This window comes from Leptinotarsa decemlineata, unplaced genomic scaffold, assembly GCF_025532065.1.
Source record: "Leptinotarsa decemlineata unplaced genomic scaffold, Ldec_3_MD MMD2_tig00000882_RagTag_RagTag, whole genome shotgun sequence".
Taxonomy (NCBI): Eukaryota; Metazoa; Arthropoda; class Insecta; order Coleoptera; family Chrysomelidae; genus Leptinotarsa; species Leptinotarsa decemlineata.
Genome location: NW_027412556.1, coordinates 10770056 through 10793526, shown reverse-complemented (window position 1 = coordinate 10793526; position 23471 = coordinate 10770056). Strand labels below are relative to the sequence as shown.

General features: G+C 35.7%; 1 protein-coding gene across 1 annotated transcript in view; it reads right to left on the bottom strand.

Moving 5' to 3' along the window:
* LOC111503677 (uncharacterized) overlaps nucleotides 1–23471 on the bottom strand; it is a 307933-nt gene that overhangs the window by 257423 nt on the left and 27039 nt on the right. The window contains 1 exon segment of the mRNA XM_074175244.1: nucleotides 15300–15619. Within this exon segment, the coding sequence (XP_074031345.1) occupies nucleotides 15300–15412 (113 nt within the window). The 5' untranslated portion in view covers nucleotides 15413–15619.

The window sequence follows — 23471 nt, the reverse complement described above, 5'->3', positions numbered from 1 at the left end:
TCTAGATGGCATATCAGCCATTTCCTCATTTGTGTATGCCATTTTAATAACGAGTGAATTATTAAAGTAAAAAATTAAGAACAGAACAACAACACACAATTAGTATTGATTCAATTTCTAAAATTCACAAACTGACAGCGTCATACCAATTTAATTGTCACTAGATAGATTAGTTTTGTATTTTCGCATACATGACGATGTATCCCTGTAGTTGTTCGTAAAATAATTTTTTGCTGTGAACTGGTTCATTTTGGGCAAAAAACCGAAGAGACATTTTTTGTTTGGAAAGTAACAGGCTATTGGAAATGAATGGTAAACAAATAATAAGACGAAAAGTTACATTGGAAATAAATTTCAAGGGTTGCGTTTTCCACCCCTCACAACCATGGTGTAAATCCAATAAATTTCTGGCTAAGTGTCTTTTCGGTAGTACAAAACGTCAGGAAAATTTTAATATTGTAACTTTTTTAGTGCTCGTGAATAAAATTGTTATACAAATTTTATGTAACCCCTTTAAGGGGCTATATCTTAAGAAGGGATGCTCCAATGAAATTTCTTCATATGAAAGATCCCATCTTTTTGTCGATGAGGAATCACCTTCTCAAATGTTTTACATGTATTCAGTTACAACCTGTATAGCAGAAAAGAATGTTATATACCTAGTATGTCTATCGTCGTAAATTTTATCAGTGACACTTGCGTATTTTTTCATTGTCCCAACTGTGAAGTAAAATTTCTATGCTTTATCTTCAAACAATCCTGGAAATATCACTTCCTTCTAATTTCAGATTAAACATAAACATAATAGTTACACTTTGCAATGATTATTTATTAAATCAATTCCGTAACACAGTTTCTCTCATTAATGTTTCATATTCCACTGGAATAATTCTCCGCAATGCTATAATTGAATCTTCTGTTTTCTTCACAATCCTAATAATTAAAAAATTACACTCCTCAGATATTTTGCACTTCAGGTCGAGGAAGTGATTTAATTGAATTAAATGTTATGGAGATGTTATAATGGAGTGTAACGGAGTTTCACGTTCAGGACTATAATTAGTTTCAAATGGGATTTCTAAGTTTTCTGTTTACTGTTGAAACTCAGCAATTCGATTGCAACTGCATAATATCACTTCTGAAGTGGTTTTATCGTTTTGTGGTTGATCCAATCAACTATATAAAATGTTCTTTTGATTTTTAATGAATCAAATAGTTACTTATTGGTAAATATTATGCAAAAGACACAATTTATGTAACTGATTTGTCAAAACCAATTTAGGGTATTTTCTCTTAGAAACGGGACGGTATCTGACCCAGGAATCCAACCACCATCAATCGACTAAGAGAGAATCATCAAGACTCTACTAGACCCTGCTTTCGGGCTCTGCAATACAAAGGAAGGTCTCGAAAAAGAATTAGGCATCATAAAAAATGACCTTCAACATCAGAACCTGCTTCAGATCGGGGAACATTATTCATAGCAGTCTCACGAAAACTAGGCCACCAACCGCGGACTGCGATTCTAAGAATTGCATTAACCGTATACCCTGCGAGTGCGGAGACTCATACATGAAACTAAGAGGCCATTGAAAGTTCGCATTGCCAAGAAATGCACACAGCGAGGAGAAACCAGCAAAGCCGGAATAGCAGAGCATGTTTGGACTCATCAACATAACATCAAGTGGGCTCAAGGTGAAATGATCCACAAGGAGGAACACTGGTTTAGGAGAAAATTCAAAGAAGCCGCATTGCATTGCCAACAATGCATTTAGCCAAGCTAGCGTAGGGATACGTAACATATAGAAACCTCTAATCAAGCGGAACACGACCAATTCCCGCCAAACGGTCAGCTCCCGCTATAGAGCGGTGAGAGGGAAGAGGGGATAGGAGAAAGCACTCGAATGACCTATAAATAGTCAGATCTCGGAGGAATGAGTCCAGTTATCACCCGAAGACGATTGTGGATACTAACAATCAAAACGTCGTTAAGTAAATTGGTTCGGAATCTTTTAATTTTATATTTATAATTTTCATTTCTAGTTGATGATCTTTTAATTTTTCAGCTCGTGTTAATAGTTCAATTTTTTTTATTTTTTTGGTTGTTGCTTGTATGTTAATTTTATTGTAAATTCAGTTTTTTGTTCAATAAAATTGTTTTTTTCAGTAAATATTTCTATTTTTGCTCACAGATTCTTTCAGAGATTTCAAATCAATTAATATCATACTAGCTCTTACCCGCGGCTTCGCTCGCATTTATGCAATTAAATGAGTGTCAGTACAATAGAAATGAATCAATATGAGAACTATATTTTATTGCTTGGCTGAGATTATCCATTTTCGAAAATTATTACCTAAGCTAACCTAACCTAACCTAACCTAACCTATACTAACATAACCTAACCTAAACTAACCTAACCTAAACTAACCAAACCTAACCAGATTTTGAGATTTATTTTGACGAACAATTTTTTTATCTAACATTAAAAATATTATTTTCAATTGAACGTATCTTGTGTTACTTCTAATACCTCCAAGAACATGTGTACAAAATTTCATGATGATCGATTGAGTAGTTTTCGCGTGAAACCGTAACAAACAAACCTACATTCGCATTTATAATATTATTAGAGATTAGACAATGGAAGTTCGAATTGATGAAATGCTTCACGAAACATTGTCAATCACCTTCAAACAAATGAATTTTAGTTCTGTTTCTTCCTCCACGAATCTTTGCCTATAGAAAGTGTCGTTACTGTAAAGGTGCGTATTTTCCAATAAAGCGAGCACGAGCGAGCATAAGCGAGAATTCGTGCATGTTTGCTCGTGTTCGCTCATGCTCGCTCGTGTTTGCTCGACATATTCATGTCTTGTACACACCAGAGCGAATATCTTCAAGTTCGTAGTCGTAGTTGATCCATCCACTTTGTGCGAGCAATTCGTGCGTGGTAAATATATCTGATGGTGGGTATTCACCAAAAAAACGAGCACGAGCGAGCATGAGCGAGCATTCGTGTATGTTTGCTCGTGTTCGCTCATTATTGATTATTGATGCAGAATGCTCGTTCACTCTTGTTCGCTCTTGTTCGCTCGTGCTCGCTTTTTTGGTGAATACGCACCTTAAGACGTAACTCTGGTTCAGAATTGAAAATAACCTGAAAAAACTGGCATGATGAGATATATAAGTAAATAAGAGACAGTTTCGTGAACTTGTGAAGCAATTTATGAAGACTCCGTTTGAACTAATACGGGTATTATTGCTACAAGGGAAAGTACCATAAAGTTTGAATTTCGGTCCACTATTAATTTTGATTTCCATCAATGATTTTTGTGAATTACTGTTGAATGTGTAGAAATTGTATTGAATTACAAAATCCACTGAACCTATTGCACAATAAGTATGGTATTCGTTATTCACTTTAACAATCTATTTGAACAAGAAACATTGAGAATGATTTAGGAAAGCTCAAAGACTGGTTCAACAGCATATTAATTTCAATAAACTTCGAAAAAACTACATACTTAGCATTCATCTTTGCCAAAATACAGTTTGAATATCGAAAAAGATTTTTTTGATTAAACCAGCAACATAAACAAAATACTTGTTGATTTACATAGACAATCATGCAAGATGGAACTATCATATGGAATATTTAACCACAGTTTGGATGAGTCACACCTTAATTATGACATCATTGCCTGGGGGGGAGTTAAAAGAAACTACCTACATGCCCCAAAAACCACTCAGAAACCACTCCTCCAAATGATACTCAACAAACCTACACGATATCCAAGCGCTTTTCTTTATACTGAAACGAAAATATTAGATATAAGACAATTGTATAGCATTAAGATAAGATGCCAGCAGTATAGAAATGAAAACGAACTTACCACTCGAAGCCATAGATACGCGACAAAATCAAAGAATCAATATTGTATGCCAACAACTTCAAAAACAATAGTCCAAAAAAGTTCCTCCTACTCAGCACCTAAATTATTCAGGCAACTACCACAAACAATAATCGATGAAACTTCTTTGAAACGCTTCAAGAACCGACTCTTATCATTTGTTAAAGAAACGGATAAAACGAAAATATATAAAATAATAGAGGGCTGAGGTCATGATAGAGAACTGATATGAAGTGTATATGTTGAAAATACAGCATCGAATTGAAGAGGTTATTATTATTTTTTTAATTGTGTGTATTTTCTATAACGTCATCCAATTTGGTACTGAAGAGTATACATCGATGTATGCCAGTGAGGATGACAGTGTTCCATGTAAGTGCAATTTGTTATCATTCATTTAAAGTAGAACTCATGTGAATGATATCTGATTTTATTATTTTATTCCACAACGAATGTTTGAAATACCAACTGAGTAGAGAAAAGTATCTTCTGTATAATTCAGTGTTCATATAGAAGTATTTGTTTCGAAAGAATTTTTTTCTTTCGTATAATTCAATGTTTATATGAAAGTAGCTGTTTCAGGAGGACTTTATTTCAGTTTGTGTCTGAAAGTTACTTCCTTGCATGATCTACACATCCATGTATAGAGTTACTTATTTTCAAATTGTTTATTTCCTTAGTAGGAAGAATGCAAATATAAACCACCAATATGGCATTAATAATGATAATTTAGAACGTACTGTTAACTCAGTTGACTAATATTCAGCATATCAACAAAAAAAATTCCTCAGCATATTGCATTTTTTGGAACTGCAGAAATTTTGATAATACTTTTACACCCACCTCTATATACATCACTTTCCTCGTTCAAAATTCGAATACGGCTTTTTGATATGGAAACCTAGTTACGATCAACATAACATCTATATCGAAAAAGGCCATAAAAAGTTCTTGAAATTTATGTTTGGAAACAGAAGGAGCATATCCACCTAGAGGTTTAGAGTTTTGCTCAAGTTTGATTTTATCTCAGTGAAAACACGTGAAGAACAGGCTTTGACATTTTTGTATAAACTATCGAAGGCCCAAATTGACTGCTATTTATCATTGTCTCTTATGAATATCACCGTTCTTCGACTAACAACATGAAAAAAAGGAAATTTCAATTCAATTTGGTAATTTAATGAATTTTCGGTATTTTTGAATATAATTATTGAGTTTAAAATTTTCCTTTTCCAAATCTACTACTTCATAGTTGAGCTCTTGTCCCCTGTCAAAAGATGGTTTCCAGAAGTGAAATTGTTCTTCACATTCAACTACTGCTATGTTCTTTCATTTTTAGGGGAAACGTTCTCCCCGTTTGGTTAATATAAAGTTTTGGGCAAGAACCACATGATATTTGAATGTTTGTTAAGTTTTCACTCAAGCTCTGGTGAAGTAATTAAATAGGTAGAAGGTAATATGATACAAATTGTAACTACATGAAGCGCCAATTTTACATACCAATTTAATGAATTGAGGGAATGTCATTACTTACGTAGACAGTCACGTTATTCAAATTTTCATCAAATAAAGCACAAATCAATTGAAATCAATATGAAAACGCTTCAGGAAGCTTATATATAACAAAACAGGTGTTGCAGTTTTGAAAACTGAATGGTGGAAATCTCACAATAGAGTGTTTTCATTTATTATCGGACGCAGCCATTACATATCATACAACCAGTATGTGTTTTATTTCTTCCAATTTATTTGAAATATTCTTAAATATTCTCATTACTCATTGCACCTATTCTCAATAAATTGTTCTGTATTGGGCAATAAAAGCTTTATTATTTTTTTCCATCGCAGGGTAGTCCGTTCGGAACCTGTTGCCGAAGCTTCTACACATTCGGGAAGGCACGTCCGCATCAATAACCAATGCTCACTCTCCACATCGTGAGGTAAGTGATCATTGTGTCCAAAAATCATGTGCCCCAAGCAAATGCAATGAGCCAAGAATGGCAGCCTTCTGCCTAATCATTATCATATTTTTTTTTTCACCAAAGTGTGCGCTGGTCAGGCCCTAACCCCCGAAGCCCCGAAGGCGTGCCAGTATTATCAACCAATGACCACTTCCCACACCGTGGGGTAAGTGATCATTGGGTCCGAGAATCATGTGCCCTGAGTAAGCGCAGTGTGCCCAGAATGACAGCCTCCTGTATCTGTCTGGCTAAGATTTTTACCTTAGTGCGGCAAGCCGGTATACTTTTGAAATCCGAAAGTAGAATGGGGCATTATTCTACCGAAGACTTCAATAATTAGAGCAACCATCTTGACAAAGTGGCCTGGATAGAGTCTGCGGAGTTCGAAGAGAAAATCTCGATATATTATCCGTTTGTCCTTTCCTTTTCGGATGAAATTCGTGTCGCCAGGAGCTGAAAACTCCACGACAAATATCTTGCTATTGTGGTCGAAAAGGACTACATCAGGTTTATTAGCTTGAATGAGTCTGAGGGTGGAGAACGAATTGTTCCAATAAATTTTGCACTTTCCGTTCCCCACAACGGATTCAATATCTTTTGGAGCGTGGGACAACACCGGTGTCTCATCAATACCATAAGAGTGCCGTTGGTGGTGATAGAGCACTCTCAGAGCCGCGTTATATCTATGGATATAGGTCGAGACCGCATATGCTGGACGTGTTGACAGCAGGTGGATTACGATCTCGGACGCTTCGCGGCAGAAGGAAACTCTATACCAATCACGCGACTGCGATAGACTCAGGTGTTGCAGACACCATCCTGGCAGGCCATGATGAACCCCTCAGGTTCCGACTTCAGCCCATTCGACCTGAAGAAAGCGAAAGTCAGACGTTTTGATAAGCCAATGTCTTCAATGTGAAGTGAAGTGATCTCTGCGGCTTTTATATAAGCCTTTTGCTGAACGAGTTCACCTAGTTCAGTGTCGAAAACTAAACCGAGTACATCAGCTGCCCGGGTTGCTGCTTTGAAGAGAAATGCTTCAATTCCTGCTCTCTCATGGTCATGGGCCATGCAGAGAAGGAGATCCGAACTCCTGACGACTTTACAGGCTCCATCCAGTACCATTCTGTCATGTAGACACCCCATGATCTCCCTGTTATCGGGGGAAGTACAACCGTGGAACGGACGATTTGGGATGCAAATTCCTATGAAAATGCATCATTTTTCAGGTCTTTACGTCGAGTTGATACACCTCCTCCCGAGTCCACTTCACTACTCCAAACGAGTAGAGTAAGATTTGAACGGCAAGCATATTTGTTGCAGCACCTTCGTTCCGATAGTTCCGATGACCAGATCTGTCGGAGTTTTTACTGAAACTTGCCGCGGAGAGAGTTCTTCACTGCTGTTACCTTTTCTGTGTGACGTTGTTTCAGTCGAGGTCTCTTCAGCATCTAGATGGTGTAGGATGCTTTCATCTACGAGCTGCACATTCTCTCCGTAGGTCCCGCATCGTCCTCTTTTGAGATGGACCATTGTCCGTTTGTCTATCCGGAATTTCTTACTGATAGCAAGCGAGTACTCTCCCACCACCCTCGAAGATTGATGGAGATCTCTCTCTCCAGAGGCATAAAGTTCAAAGTTATCCATATAAAACAAATGGGTGACCTTGTGCATATGGTTTTGAGGGGGTCTCACAGTTATATCCTCGAGTATTCCTGAGCGCAACAAGTAATGGCCATAGTGAGATGCAGAAGAGCAGGGGACTGATGGAATCGCCCTGAAATACACCCTCTCTGAAAGTGTGTGCCACTCTTTGGCCTCCGGCTTGACCAGATGTTATGGTTAAGCGAGTCCGCCAGAGTGTTGTCAGTTGTTCAAGGCATCTCACTATTCTGTCGGAAACCGCAAAGCAAATGAGCAAATGCAAGATTAGCACATGCATCAAATTCCTTGGATGCACGAAATTATCTATAGGTATATAAACGACGGTTCAGTCGATTTCAATCTGTTCTATGGCGAAACTTCACTCACTTGTAGTTGTTACTTCAAGAATACTTTCTAACATATTCGGCACGGCCGGAATTTTATTTTTAATTGCCATTTTCAGTTCGATTTTTCTCGTTCATATGTCACGAACACCGTATATTCAACATGTGCCAGTTTCTTAGAAAAGCAATTTCTGATTTCATGTCGTAGAATAGAGTTCACTGAAATATAGTAAAAAAGTGTAAATATGCCATGTTCAGAATAGCAAACTGTTAGTCCGTGAGCCTTCAATAACTCCATGCTGAAAACGCTTGAGGAAGCTACTACATGGGTCCAAAAGTATCGGGCCTAACACATAGATGACGCTACTCTTGTTGCATTCACCGCTTTTCCAGTTAGTACTAACCTTCAAAAGAAGGCTGTTGAAATTTCATGATATTCTACTTATAAGTTCGTGAGTTATTGTGCTAAGAGTGACACTACTTTTGTTATTTTCAAAAAAGGGAATAAAAAACAATTTCGTGTTTCTTGATGGGAAAAAATACCGTTCAAGCGGAGCAATAGCTTTAAAAGTGTTACGTGAACTCCGCTCCATTAGAAACAATGATGAAACGTTGGTTTACTGTCTTCAAACGTGGTCGTAGAGACACCGATGATGCAGAACACAGTAGACGTCCAAATGGGGCAGTAACACAAAAAACAAAACAAAATCTTCAAAATCGTTTCTGAATGATCGAAAAGTGAAGTTGCGCGTTAACTGACATTGTAAAGATATCAAAAGAACGTGTTGGCTTTCTATTGCATGAGCATATTTGACTATAAGAAAGCTCTGTTCGTGGGTGCCACGCGAGCTCACTATTGATCAAAAACTATAACATCTCGATGATTCTGAGTAGTGCTGGCATCAATAGGTGACAATAGATACTTGCTCCAAAACAATACGGATTTAGACAAGGGATGTCAACTGAACTTGATATTCATGATGCGTTAACAGAAATTGTGAATGATATTTAAGAAAATAATAGGGTAGTATGCTTGTACTTTGATCTATCAAAGGCCTTTGACATGATCAGTCATACTATTTTACTGGATAAACTAGAAGATTATGGAGTTAGAGGCAATGCTCACGACCTTACAAAATCATATTTGTCTGGAAGATACCAAGTCGTAGACATTCAAAATGACCAACAAACTTATTCTGATAGAAATCTAATTACTCAAGAAGTTCCACAGGGGTCTATCCTAGGACCAATATTGTTCTTAATGAACGTGAATGACCTTCCACAATCACTTGGTACAGGTCTAGTCTGTCAATTCGCAAATGACACGTCGGTAACAGTGTCTGGGTCTGATTCAAGAGCTCTCTCCAGAAGGTTATCTGAGGTAGCAGAAAAAATGTTCAGGTGGTGTTCGGAGAACGGATCAAAATTGAATACAAACAAAACAGGACTAATCCAGTTCAGAACGCAAAATAGACAGGAATCGATCTATGTCAAATTGGACCATGAATCTATTTCAGAAATAAACGATTTTAAATTTTTGGGGGTCACAGTTGATAGCAGTATCATATGGGACACACACGTGAATAAACTGAACTCAAGGCTCTGTTCTGTAGCAGGAGTAATTCGAGCAACAAGGGACCAAGTCTCTTTGAACAGCATGGAGGTATATTACTATGCACATGTTCAATCTATTATTCAATATGGCATTATATTTTGGAGCACATCTACTATGGCGAATAAAATATTCAGAACTCAAAAGTATATATTTCGCTCTATGTTAAAATTACCTTATGGGTCAATATGTAGACCATACTTCAAAGAACTTGCTATATCAACCGTTCCTTCCTTATACTCTCTTTAATTAGTAACTTTTGCAAAAAACACTACCACATATTCACAAGGAACTGTGATAATTATTTCGACCAAATGGCAACAAATACTAGAGGAAGAACCGACCTCAGTATACCAAAACACACAACATCATGCCATTAAGGCATATCAATTACTACCAATTGAAATAAAAAATACTCAGTACCAGAGAATATTCAGACTCCTAACGATAGAGTATATCTGAAAAAAAAAATTACAGTTTCAACAGCTGATGATGGGTCTTAATGTATTTGTCTCATAAATTTTCAAACTCTCAAATTTTCAGTAGATGTATTTATGCGTACTTGTATTTTACTTTACTTTGTCAATGAATTGTATTGTAACCTTGTCACTGTACATATATTTTAATGCATTGTTTTATAACCCCTGACGTGCTATGTCCTCAGTTTATTTTATGGATATAAAGAATGATATTATCATTATTATAATAAATGAAACTTTGATCCATCACTTCACTCCGGAATGAAAACGAACGTCATCTGAGTGGAGAGCAACTGAGGAACCTCGCCCTTGATACAGTCCTCAGACTTATTCGATTCATCAGAAAAGTAATATTCAATTCAGAATAGCTACAAAACAGTAAAAATAATCTTGCAAACAGCCCTTTTCAGGGATGAATACCCTTCCTTAAGCTATTCGTGGACACGAATAAAGCTTTTTTAGCATTGATTAAGCTGACCGTGGCAAACGTTGTCACTGTGTTTCGGCTCAGTTTCACTTACTCATGCAGATGTTATCGGTGCTGTTACATTATTTACATTCATTATGTCTCGTCTAGCTAGGTGAAGCAGGGCCGCTGAACTGATATCGATTATACGAACACTGGAAGGTGGAATTACATCGGAATGATTGTACAGTTGGGTCAATGGAAGATTACACGTGCGTTATTCATTGAGTACACGATAAGACACATGCTATTATGAAGCATATTTTCTTCTAGAACATATCCACCGACACCTTTCACAACTAACGTTATACCTTACATTCCAAGACTACCTGAAAAAATAAGACGAATTGGAAATAGGTATGATGTTAGAACTACTTTCAAAACAAAAAATATATTGAGGTCTATACTCACACATACAAAATCCAACAACATTGAAGAAAAAGCAAAAAATTGTATTCATGAAATACCTTGTTCTTGTGGTAGAAGTTACGTTGGTGAAACCTGGAGACCATTGAAAGTGCGTGAGAATGAACATCGAGAATACGTAAAAAACAGACAATTGACAGGATCTAAATTGTCAGAACACATTTTGAAATCAGACGGTGAACATCGAGTGGAATGGAATAGGACAAAAATGATTACCAACGAGCCTCACTCTAAGAGACGTAAGCTAAAAGAATCAGCGTATATTCTCATATCTCGAGAGAATGGGGAATCTTCCTCCTGATGAAAATCAAGTAGTTTTCATAAAAGAGCTCTAAAACAACGCATTTTAAACTTATCATTTCAACCTTTTTGTTTAAAAAATTATTTATATACTTGAAAAAGAGGAATGAAATAATGCATTCAACATTTGAAGGGATTCGTTTCTATTTCACCATTTGGCAACATCGGTTATAGCTAGTAAAGGACAATGATGGTTTGAGGTTGAGTGGAGGAGCAATTGAATGATGACTTGTCATCATGTAAATTGAACTTCGTCTTTTATCTTCTTATACTAAATGAACTGTACATGATTGATTTGCTTCAAATGTATTAGAAGATAATAAAGACGATATTATCATTATTATTATTATTATGAATCTGTTACCTGTATGAGACAAACAAAGATGACATATACAATAACGAAACAACTGTTGTTTATGTGGCTTGTGGAGGTGGTATTGAACTATCATTTATATTTTGCCGTAATTGTTGATTTATAAAGATAATTTTCCTTTTTTAAAGTGGACTATCTAGGTACCTATAAATTATTTCAACTTGATATAGACGCTGTTGTCCATATGTGAATTAGAAACAAATCACTTTAAAAATCAGAACCCAACATTTGAAACATCAATTTGAATACTTTTCGAAGTGAATTTGAAAAACGCATGAGTTAAACTCAACTTTATTTGGTTAAAACTTGCATTTGCTGTAATAACCCAAATTGAGGAATATTCCCCATTGTATTTTAAATAGCTCCTTAGAAATAGACCGTACTTGGCTACCCATCTTGAAGAAAAATTTGGATAGTGGCGAGATGGCAACAGACTGATATCGGAGAGCACCTTGTATTACATCGATTGTTTCAGTTGTTAATCAACAACATTGGCATAATTTCATATTTGAAAACTCGTTTGACATCTGTCGAAGAAGTAAAGAAATAAATAATCAAAAAGGAATAACTGCCAATATATTAATTTTTTTTGTCCATTTCTGAAGACGGAGGCAGATTTTGGCCTCCGAAACGTTAAAATAAGTATCGTATAATTTCTTAACAATTTTTTTTTATGGACAAAATTGTTGAATACGACAAGTTACTGATAAATAGAAGATTTTTCTTTGTGAAAAATACTTAATACGGAGTAAACTAAAAAGTTTGCCCTTCTACACTTATATAAAGTTCTCCATTATAATTTTTATATTTTTCAGATTGTGGAAGGTAACAAATATCAAAAAAATATCGAAAAAAAACTGATTTTGAATACTATGGTTCAAAAGTGCCATTTCATAGAAAATTAGGATACCACAGTAATTCACCACTTGAGCCAGGTTGGAATAAACCATTATATAATAATTTTTCGAACAGAAAAATGTTCATGTTTTGCGAATATCTCAAAATATTTTACATAAATGCAAAATTTCATAAAAAGGATCAAAATTCATAGTTTCAATTGTACGACACAAATAAGTATGAAACCAACTGGTTCGGCTTGGCTTGTATTGAAAAAAATTAGTACTTTATGGATAGTGGAATGAAGAATCATCCACCAGCAAACAGTGTTCCAAACCTCCAATACTGCAACACTTTTCTTGAAGCGCGTTTTACCAATCAAGTTGGTGTCTTCAGGAGATAAAATAGACTAGCTCCTAACTCAAAACCTGGCCTTGATCCATATCTATCAGATGATACATCCACATCCGCTTTCAGATATGAATATAAGCCAGGTGCAGGGTTAGTAATCAGTCAATTTCATCTCCTGAAAACGCCAACTTCGTTAGTGAAACACATGTTGAGAAGAATATTGCAGTTCTGGTGTTTAGGAACAGTGTCCGAGGATCCAGTTTTGCCTTGATTTTTTTTCAAACTTGCTCTCACACAGATACTGTGTGGAAGAATTATTCAATCCTAGCGATCCTGATCAGGATAATGACATGAAGTTATGAAATTATTGTATTGTTAGTCAAAATCGAGTCCAAATGAGTGGGTTACAAACAAACATACAAGTGAAGCTAATGAAATCGTGTTAAAATGTTTCATAAAATACAGAATAATTCATATAAGAATTCAATTAAATATACTAAAAATCGCGAAATGAGTAAACTTCTCAATGAATTTCCAATGTCCATCAAAAGTTCAGGTAGAGCAATAACTTCGTCGTTTCGGTTACATTTTTTTTTCGTCTAGATCAGATGGCACATTGATGCGTGTGTAATCTTCCGTTACCCCAACTGTATCGTGTCCCTGCCCTGGTATTACTCCAGGGGTGATAGAAAAACTGATCGATTCATCGCCAATGGCACGGAAATGCTGATTTGAATAAATTATATTTCCTCATTAATCAAATTAAACCGTTCTGTAGATTATAATCAGAATAATTTATATTGATTACAGTGTAATTTTATTCCTGATATTTCATTTGTTTCACATCTCAACTGTGAGTGGAGGAAATTAAGCAAGAAGTGATCAGGTAAAGATAATCCATATCATTGAATAATCAAAATTAGGTGAATTTTTCACGGATAAAAGAGAAAAAAAGAAGGATGGCACTAACCGGATGAAAATTTTCGGATGGTAAAATAGCTCACAATTAGTCCGCAAGTAGATAGCATGGTAATAGCAGTTACTAGTAGCAATTTTCAAGTCGATTTTCTCAACATAGAAGACTCATCTAAAATATCGTATCGGTATATAAACAACTTTCAACAAAAAGTCCTCACACTTACCGAAACATCAAAAGTACCAAAAGAAACCTCCTCATCGAAGATTGTCACTTCAAGGTTCAATTTAGTAGAGCTCTAATCGAAGTTTTTGAGAACCTTTTCATCTAGAGAAGTTCCAAATGTCCAAATGATTATGATCTACGGTGATTCAGAGGTGATTACGAGATGGTTACCTCGTTCACATGCAGATGGGGCTATAGCAAACATGTCGTTTGCTGTCCGCTTCAGCCCATTTCGAGAAATGATACTCTGAAGGAATTTGATTTTCAATTATCGGAAGTCATCGACTTTATGTTGATGATAGACACCACCTTGCACTGACCTGTGGCCAAACAGCCCGACACCGGTCTGCAAGTGTGTTCCAATTATTGAAAATATATTTCGGCAGTTGTATCGCCCACAGCATATGCAGGAATAACTTCGATGAAGAATCCTGAACTGACACCTGTCGGATATAATTCAACGCCCTTCGTGGTATTAGCCAGGGGAGTAGTTGGTTTCCGATAGGTGTCAGTCTAATAACCTACACTGTAGTGTACATACGCTATCAATAAACCTCAAAGTATTCTTTATGAAATGAAATATCTCAAAAAATATGTTCTTATCATCGACTCAAAATTTCATATCACTCATCAATTGAAAGTCATTCACTATATGGTACACCTGCCTGGTGTAGTGCTGTTGCAGCAGCATCCTTAATGGATGATGGAGGTATCATTCAATCTAGTGAGTACCTGTTCGCTGATCAGTCTGCGACTACCTACGTCAGGTAGGTGAGCAACGAAACAAATTTATATTATAGAAAGTTAACCTTCTGCGACAATTTCAGATAGTTGCCCTCCCATTGCTGTGAAGTACAATTTTAACAACAAATCAAAACACGCTATCTTATCCTCCCAGGTAATATGTATCGATGTACCGATTGAACCACGCCAGCAGTTATCAGTTTTTCAACATTTTAGCTTTGACTTCGACACCTCCAACTGCCTTCTCTCAATATGCCTACTCTCAAGCGACGAAGCTTTTTTTTTCGTCTCCCGCTGCTGATTCTGCTTCTGCTGCTCAGGAATTTCGTGCAAGGCAAATTCATAGGGAGGAGATAACTCGATCTATCGCTGCACCACCTAGCCGTCTAGGTTTGTTGATAAAAACAAGATTTAGAGAATAGAAGCTTTTATTTCTGATTTCACATGAAACACAATTGGACCGTTTAGTTGACGTCCACCTCTTCGGTATAACCAAAGTCAGATGATCTGGTTACTTCATGGTCCATAAAGGGTCCCACAATTGAAATTGGGAAATGAGGTTCAACTCGGCAGTACCCCGCATCAAAATGACATCAATTTGACATTTTCAGCAGTCACTATTTCTATCACACTTCAATCGATTGAAATGAACCTTGTTCTAGCAGTTCCAAGTGAAACTTTTCGTCAATAAAAAATTATTCAAAACACTTACCTTGAGCTTTTCGCAGAGCCACCTCCGATTTCCTTCCCCTTTCCACCAGCCAAATTATACGCCCTTTTCTTCTTCCTCTTCTTCATGCACAACACATTCGTAGACAGCATCATGTTTATGCAGAGCGATATCGAAAGAAGCGGCACAAAAACTAATCCAAAATCGAGCTCACTACAGGCGTTTTTTGTCGGAGCGAACAATTGTACGCCGTTTGCAGATATCGGCGCCATCAGGCAAAGAGGACGACGCCTGCATCGCGGATGACTTGATTTTAATTGGGAAATCAATTAAAGAAAGTCGTGTTCGATCGGTTCGGCCAGCTGAAAAAGAAAACCCAATTAGTTGGAGAGAAGCACGACCTACATAAGGAATGAGAAGGTACGTCTAATCTGTGGGGAGCGAATGGTCTTTAGGATCGTTTGGTTTTTGCAGGATTTCCGGGATGTCAGGTGTTACTTGTTCGTTCACATAGGTATGTAGGAAATGTTCCGGATTACAGGAAAGAAAGTAAAGTTTCTCTTCAGATATGTAGCACAGAAAATTTGTTTTCATTCGTGACTTTCAAGGTTTTTTTAGTTTTCAATGGCAGGTATGCTAAAACGCTTTCCAAAGCAGAATATGAGTTTTTTCAATACATTTTTTGCTGGAATTTTTTTGAATACAGTTAGAAAAAATTTTTTTGATTGATGCAACTAATTTTCATTTATTTTGAGTATTTCAATATTAAATTCTACAAAAAGGATTTGAAGCTTTATATCTTCTATTAATTATCTGCGAGCGCTTTCGACAGTTGGTAGTACTGTCATCTTCTGGCACTCCTCAAACTGAACTGGTTATCCTGTTGTCTGTCTCTTTATACGGTCAGAGCGTCTTAACTCAGGTATTTCAGGTACTTTAGGTAAATTTGCCTGTATTTGTTCTGCATCAGATACTCTTCTTCGTGTTAGATCTTTTTTAGGAATGTGTATGGTTTTGTTTAATATATTGAATGTGAGATCTTGTTGTGTTTTGATTTGTACTTGTTCCTCGATAAGTGATTTATGACTGTTGAATTTATGGATGTTCAAGTTTTCCCAAATATCCATGCGGTTTCCCTTGTTGATTGGTTTTATTAGTTTTATGTTCTCTGGTGGGGGGAAATTATGTTTGTTTTGTATGGCGTGTGTTACAAGGTTTGATTTATATACTGTTGGATTTATGTATGCCTTTTTGTGCTCATTGTACCTTTGGATCAGTTTTTTCTTGGTTTGGCCGATATAGAATTTGTGGCAGTCCGAGCATTGTATACTGTATATCCCGTTTTGGTCTTTGTCTTCTTCTTTTTCATAGTTGTTTATTTTTTGTGTTATCTTCGTGTTCAGCTTGTATGTGATGTTGATGTTCAGTGGTTTGAAGATGTTTGTTAGTTTTTTGGTATGGTATCCTACGTACGTAAATGCTGTCCATCGTTGTATTGTTTTGTCTGTTGGGGTGGCTTGATCTTTGTTTTGTATTTTTTGTTTGATTCTGTTTTCTAGTTTATCTATTGTCTTTTGGGTGTATCCGTTTTCGTTCGCTATTTGGTATATGATTTTCCTTTTTTTGTTTCGGGCTTCATTGCTGAGTGGTATCCTCAACATCCTATATATGAATGCGTTATAGGCAGCCATTTTGTGTGATGGTTTGAACTTGCGGGTATGGTGGAGCTTGTTTGTGTAGGTTTCCTGTATATTGCCATTTGAAATTGTGTTTTGTTGTGGTTATATCCTATGGTTATGTCCAGGTAGTTAAGTTTTAAGTTGTGTTCTTCCTCAATGCTGAAACATAGTTTCTGATTTATTTCGTTAATTTCTTTTGTTATTTGTTCTATTCTTATTTCATTGTTTTGTGATATGTACAGTCCATCGTCAACGTATCTGAACCATTCTCCTTTTTCATCATGTGTTTTTATTATTGTTAAGATTTTCTCATCTATGGTTTGCAGGTATATTTCGGATATAATGCTAGATAGTGGGGATCCCATCGCTAGTCCATCTGTTTGTTTATAAATTTTCCCTTCAGATTCAAAATAATTTTGATTAAGTATTGAATTTAGAGTGTGTTCCATTTGGTTAATGTAGGTTTTGTCTATGTTTTGGTGTTTTAGTTTCTCAGATATGATGTTTATACTTTCGTTGACTGGTATGTTGGAGTACATGTTTTTTATGTCGAACGAGAACAGTTTAGTGTTCGGACTGACATCTGTCGTAGAGATTCTGTCTGTGAGTTCCATTGAATTTTTGATGCTGTGGTCGTTGTTCCTGTTGATTTTGTTTTTCAGTTCGTCGGCTATGATTTTTGAAATTTTGTATGAAGGTGCTCTGATGAAATTGATAACCGGTCTTATAGGTTCATTTTCCTTATGTATCTTTATCTTGCTTGAGTTTTGGTGCTTTTGGGTTGTTGACTGTGTATCTGTTCAATGCTTTGTTGTTAAAGATCTGTTTGTTGGATCTGTTATTTTATTTTTTCGAGATTTTTGACCTTTGACCTCGAATAAATTTTTTTTCCAGGCATTGCAATTATTCGGAATTTCAAAAACTCATTTTCAACTATGTTTTGAATAATTCCACGCGTTTGCAGCTTGTTGTGTAAATTTATGTACCTTCCAATGTCTAGATTGACCGGATTAGATCGTGAGTTGAAAAAGATTTCTGCGTAGTACATATTTTTTATTTCAATTGCAAGACACCTGAATTCTCAAACAACAAATTTTTCAATTTCTGAAAACAGTAAATTCATTCCAACTATAAATGGCAATTTGTCATCGGCATTTCTCACACGCAGCAGCCAAACTGCCAAAGACTAGTTTTTCAGTTCATCGAAAGTTCACCAGACTCGTTTATGTAATACGTGTACCACTTTTGCAGGTGAAGTGTTTCTCCCGGGCATTAACGTCGATCTTCATTACATAACTGAATATTTAATCTACCTGGAACACCGTATCTGTAGAATGCGATGTCTTGCAACGCGAAAATATTCGTAAGGTTAAACACATTTTTTTAAACATTGATGGTGCACTCACTAAATTACGTCATATCTGGTTTCGACATTAACTCAGTAAATTATACAAAACTAGTAGAAATCACTTTCTTTTCAAAATTTGGTGAAGGGAATGAAAATGAAGACATGAGAAAAGAATCCAATCAATCAAGACGTCAAGATAGACACCAGGAGTGAAAATCTGATCACAGTGGGTACAATGATAATGATAATAAAGCAAGTATTGCAACAGGAGGTTGCATATCTCAATGATGATCTAGAGGTGATTTCGAATTGGGATGAAACTAACCAGGTTCAATTCAATGCCAAGAAAACCCAGGCAACGGTTTTTCCCAAAAAGATGAATGTCTTCGAACAGTATATGATAATGCCAGGACAGACAATTCCGCTTTCTGCTTCGATAAGTTTGTTGGGAGTTGAAATGGAAACCAATATGTTTTGACACAATCATGTCTCTGGAATTGCAAAGGCTGCTTCTCAAAAGCTTGGAACGCTGTTCCGGACCAGAAAACTGTACAGACCTCAGCAACTGTTGTTGCTTCATACAGCTCAGATCAGACCTTCTTTGCTTGAGCAAGGCTCGATCCTGGGACCATTTCTATATGTAGTTTATGCAAATGACCTCATAAGATATCTCAACATGACTAACAACTTTAATATACATATGGTGTGTTATGCCGATGATACAAATCTACAAGTAGCCCAGAATGATCTTAATGCATTAGAAATTATAGCCGAAAATACTCTAGAACATGTGCTGAAGTGGTCGAAAAACAATAATCTGAATTTAAATACATCAGAGACTCATGCTATGTTAATTACTCTGCGTGGGCACAATCTGAACTGCAGACTTTTTGATGGTACCCCCCGTGAAATAGAAATATCAACATCGGTTAAAACGCTGGGTATAACTTTTGACACAAACTCAATCTGGACCCCACATATTGACAATCTATGCACAAAACTGAAAAAAGCGTGCTACTCTTTGAGGTTTATGGCAAATCATTGTAGTGAAGAGATGCTGCTGATCCTGTATCATGCTAATTCTCACTCCCACCTGAAATATGGCATTTTAAACTGGGGAAATTGCTCCTCTGTAAATAGAGTGTCCACTCTGCAGAAATATGTCATACGAATACTGGCAAAACTAGGCTCTAGAAATTCGTGCAGACATTTTTTTAAAGAATTGAACATTTTAACAGTTGCAGGGACCTATATCCTAGAAGCCTGTGTGCACGTTTTCAAAAAATGACATAGTAATATGGCTGAACGTTTTCCTCTATAACACTCGAGGAAAACAGTTGCTGCTACCAGTACGCCATCGTACTGCCCTCTTTCACAAAAGTTATGAAGTGAAGGGATGCAAATTTTTTAATATTTTACCCGAGACTATGAAAAATTGTAAAAACATATATAGGGCTTTTCATGATGAGCGTTAATTAGCCGTTTCTGTAAAACTATTCAACGGATCAACCTGAAAATTCCACAGTATGCATAAGTCGATGTGACCTACACGCCTAAAATATTTCAGACGAAGCGGAGTTGTCGCTTCCGCTATAAAGTAGCGGCTTCTTTTATTTTTAAAATGGAACACCCGTATATAATATCATATTATGATTCATTATCACTTTGTCAATAAATTCATATACTATTTCCCTATACCTATCTATCACTGTTTAGAAGATATAAATTAATTTCACTAGTTCGGACTTCCATTGTCTATAAAATGATTTGAAATCCCTGAAACAAGTAAAAAAGAATAATTAAAAAAGAATAGTTGAAAATAACAATTATATTAAGCAACAATAAACCTGAAATGAAATGATAGTAAAATAACCTACAAGTGAAAATATAATAATTGAATAAATAAACATTAAAGGAATGCAAAAAAAGAAAATAATAAAAATAAAAAAAGTGTAGAGATTCCAAGTCACGTTAGTTCACGACGTTTCGATTGTTGGTATCTACAATCGTCTTCGGGTGATGACCCGAAGACGATTGTAGATACCAACAATCGAAACGTCGTGAACTAACGTGACTTGGAATCTCTACACTTTTTTTTATTTTTATTATTTTCTTTTTTTGCATTCCTTTAATGTTTATTTATTCAATTATTATATTTTCACTTGTAGGTTATTTTACTATCATTTCATTTCAGGTTTATTGTTGCTTAATATAATTGTTATTTTCAACTATTCTTTTTTAATTATTCTTTTTTACTTGTTTCAGGGATTTCAAATCATTTTATAGACAATGGAAGTCCGAACTAGTGAAATTCATCACGAAACATTGTCAATCACCTTCAAACAAACGTAGATATAAATTAATTTCGATTTTTTTTACCAAACATGAACTTTTATAAATGCTGATAATCTTGAACTCTCTTGCAATAAAACGATCAAATTTGAAATGGAGTGGAGTGATACAATGAGGATTTTCACTCCGAGTCATATTTTCATTTTCCTCATACAGGGTCTTCAAAAAATGCAGATACTTTGATCTCATGAACTGTTTCAAACGGAAATTGGCCTGGTTTCCTTGTTCATCACTCATTTTTGTTGAACAGATTTCGTTTGATATTTCTCAATTAGTCACAGATAATACAATGAAAAGAAAATTATTAAAATACTCCTCAACCATCGAATGAAACTTCTCTTCAAACAATAGTTTTATTAACGCTGAAATACGAACTGAAAATAATACACCCATAAATTGATGAGTTAATTTAATCGTCAGTGTATTTCAGAATATGTTCGAACACATCTCCACCTCCACTTGAACAAACATGTAATCTTTTCAAAAGTTTGTCATGTGTAGCGCTTCTGATCAAGTCTGGAGTCAAACTATTGAAAGTAGTTGTAACTCTCGATTTCATATCTTCCATTGTTGTTATTGGAGTAGAATAAACCATATTTTTAATGAAACCCCACACGAAATAATCTGATGGATTGCCATCTGGTGTTCTAGGAGGCCTACGAAAAGGTCCATTATTACCAATCCATTTGTCTTCGAAGATTTCGGTTAAAGCTTCGCTGACTGAATGAGAACTATGGGGTGGAGCACCATCCATTTAGTACCTTACACGTTCTCTTCCTGGTCTATTATTTAAAATCATTTGAATTCCATTCCTCAGTAAATCTTCATATTTTGATGCATTCAAATTATCATCATAAAACTCGATATAAAAAATTGACTCATTCTTTATGGCACAAAATACATTGAATTGCCATCTTTTTTGAAAACTCCTCTGGATCAAATAGAAATATTACTAAGTATAAAAAAAATGTTGGAAATCAAAAATAAGTGATGAATTCAAAAAAACGAGCAAGAAAACCATGTCAGTTTCCGTTTGAAACAGTTTATCTCGAAAACGGTTCAAAATAGAAGTAGTATTATACGAACAATGTTAATCTTAAATTGGATGTAGAGCTCAAAAATGTTGAAATATACAGGGTGTTTCATTTGAAAAAATTGAGTTCCACTCATTTTTTCATGAGATCAAAGTATCTGCATTTTTAGAAGACCCTGTTTGAAGAAAATGAAAATATGACTCGAAGTGAAGATCCTCATAGTATCACTACACTCCATTTCAAATTTGATCGTTTTAGTGCAAGAGAATTCAAGATTATCAGCATTTATAAAAGTTCATGTTTGGTAAAAAAAATATCAAAATTAATTTATATCTTCTAAACGGTAATAGATAGGTATAGGAAAATAGTATATTAATTTGTTGACAAAGTGATAGTGAATCATAATATGATATTATATACGGGGTGTTCCATTCGAAGAATCAAAGAAGCCGCTACTTTATAGTAGAAGCGACAACGCCGCTTCGTCTAAAATATTTTAGGCGTGTAGGTCATATTGATTTATGCATACTGTGAAATTTTCAGGTTGATCCGTTAAATAGTTTGTCAGAAATGGCTAATTAACGATCATCATGAAAAGCACTGTATGTGTTTAATAAAATGACAAAACAATTCAACTGGAACTTGAATTTTTTTTTGTTTTTTAAACTGTGTGACTGTTTGTAAATCATTTATTTATTACTTATTGTGTATATACAGCTATATATAATATATTATGTAATGCGCCCATTGACGTCTTTCACAATAATTTTGTTATAGTGTACTTTTAACCCATTTGTATCATTGTGTACAAACTTATTGATTGAAATAAACTGGTATTATTATTATTATATTGTTTTTTATGTATGCAGTTCTGCCCCCAAAACATACCCTGAAGTTTCTGGATTCCATCCAGAATAGAACCATCCGCCTGTTTGGAGACGCGAACATCACATGCAACCGTGATAGCCTGCAACATCGAAGTGTTACAGATTTGTCTCTCTTCTACAGATACTTCCACGGGAAGTGTTCGAGTGACTTGGCAGTACATATCGGTACATATCAAAAATACGCGACGGACTGTTTTGAAATTCAACTCAGTACACCTCGAACTTCACTTTTCAAGAACTCTTTCATCTGGAGGAATGCGTTTATGTGGAATAAACTTCCTGAGAACGTTTTTCCAAATGGATCTGATCTCCAGCGATTCAAACCCAATGTGAATCGCTATTTTCGCACAGGCACCGCTCTGAGAGCGCCTTCAGGATTTTCCTGTAGTGCTTGTGTTTTGTCCTTGAGAAAATAACAGTTTCCTTTCATTTTCACATTTTCAAGCGTCTCTAAGAGTAGCTCATGGTTGACAGTGTCAATTTTTTTCAAATCAATCAATAAGCATAGACATGGAGTTCCTATTTCCAGAGCTCAAGCTATTCTCTCTGTGATGTATAGGATAGCTTCTATCGTTGGGATTTGTTCTTTAAAGCCAAATTGACTGGGGTTTTAATTTGTTCACGAAAGATAAGAGTTTTTTTGCACGCTTTATATTAGCTTTACCTGTATGTATGTATGTATGTTTGTTTGTAACTCCCCTATCCATTCCATATCGGGATCTGTATTTGACAGAATTATCGGCATTATCGCTTGATCTAATCGCGGGCAGATGGCGCTGTACGTAACCTCCTTGATATAATTCGAACTCACTTTATATATTTTCTTCATTTGAAAAAAGTATTTTTTTTAACATCAACACGCTTTATATTAGCTACATCTGTACCAGTTTTTTGTAACTTTTCTTCCCCGTTTG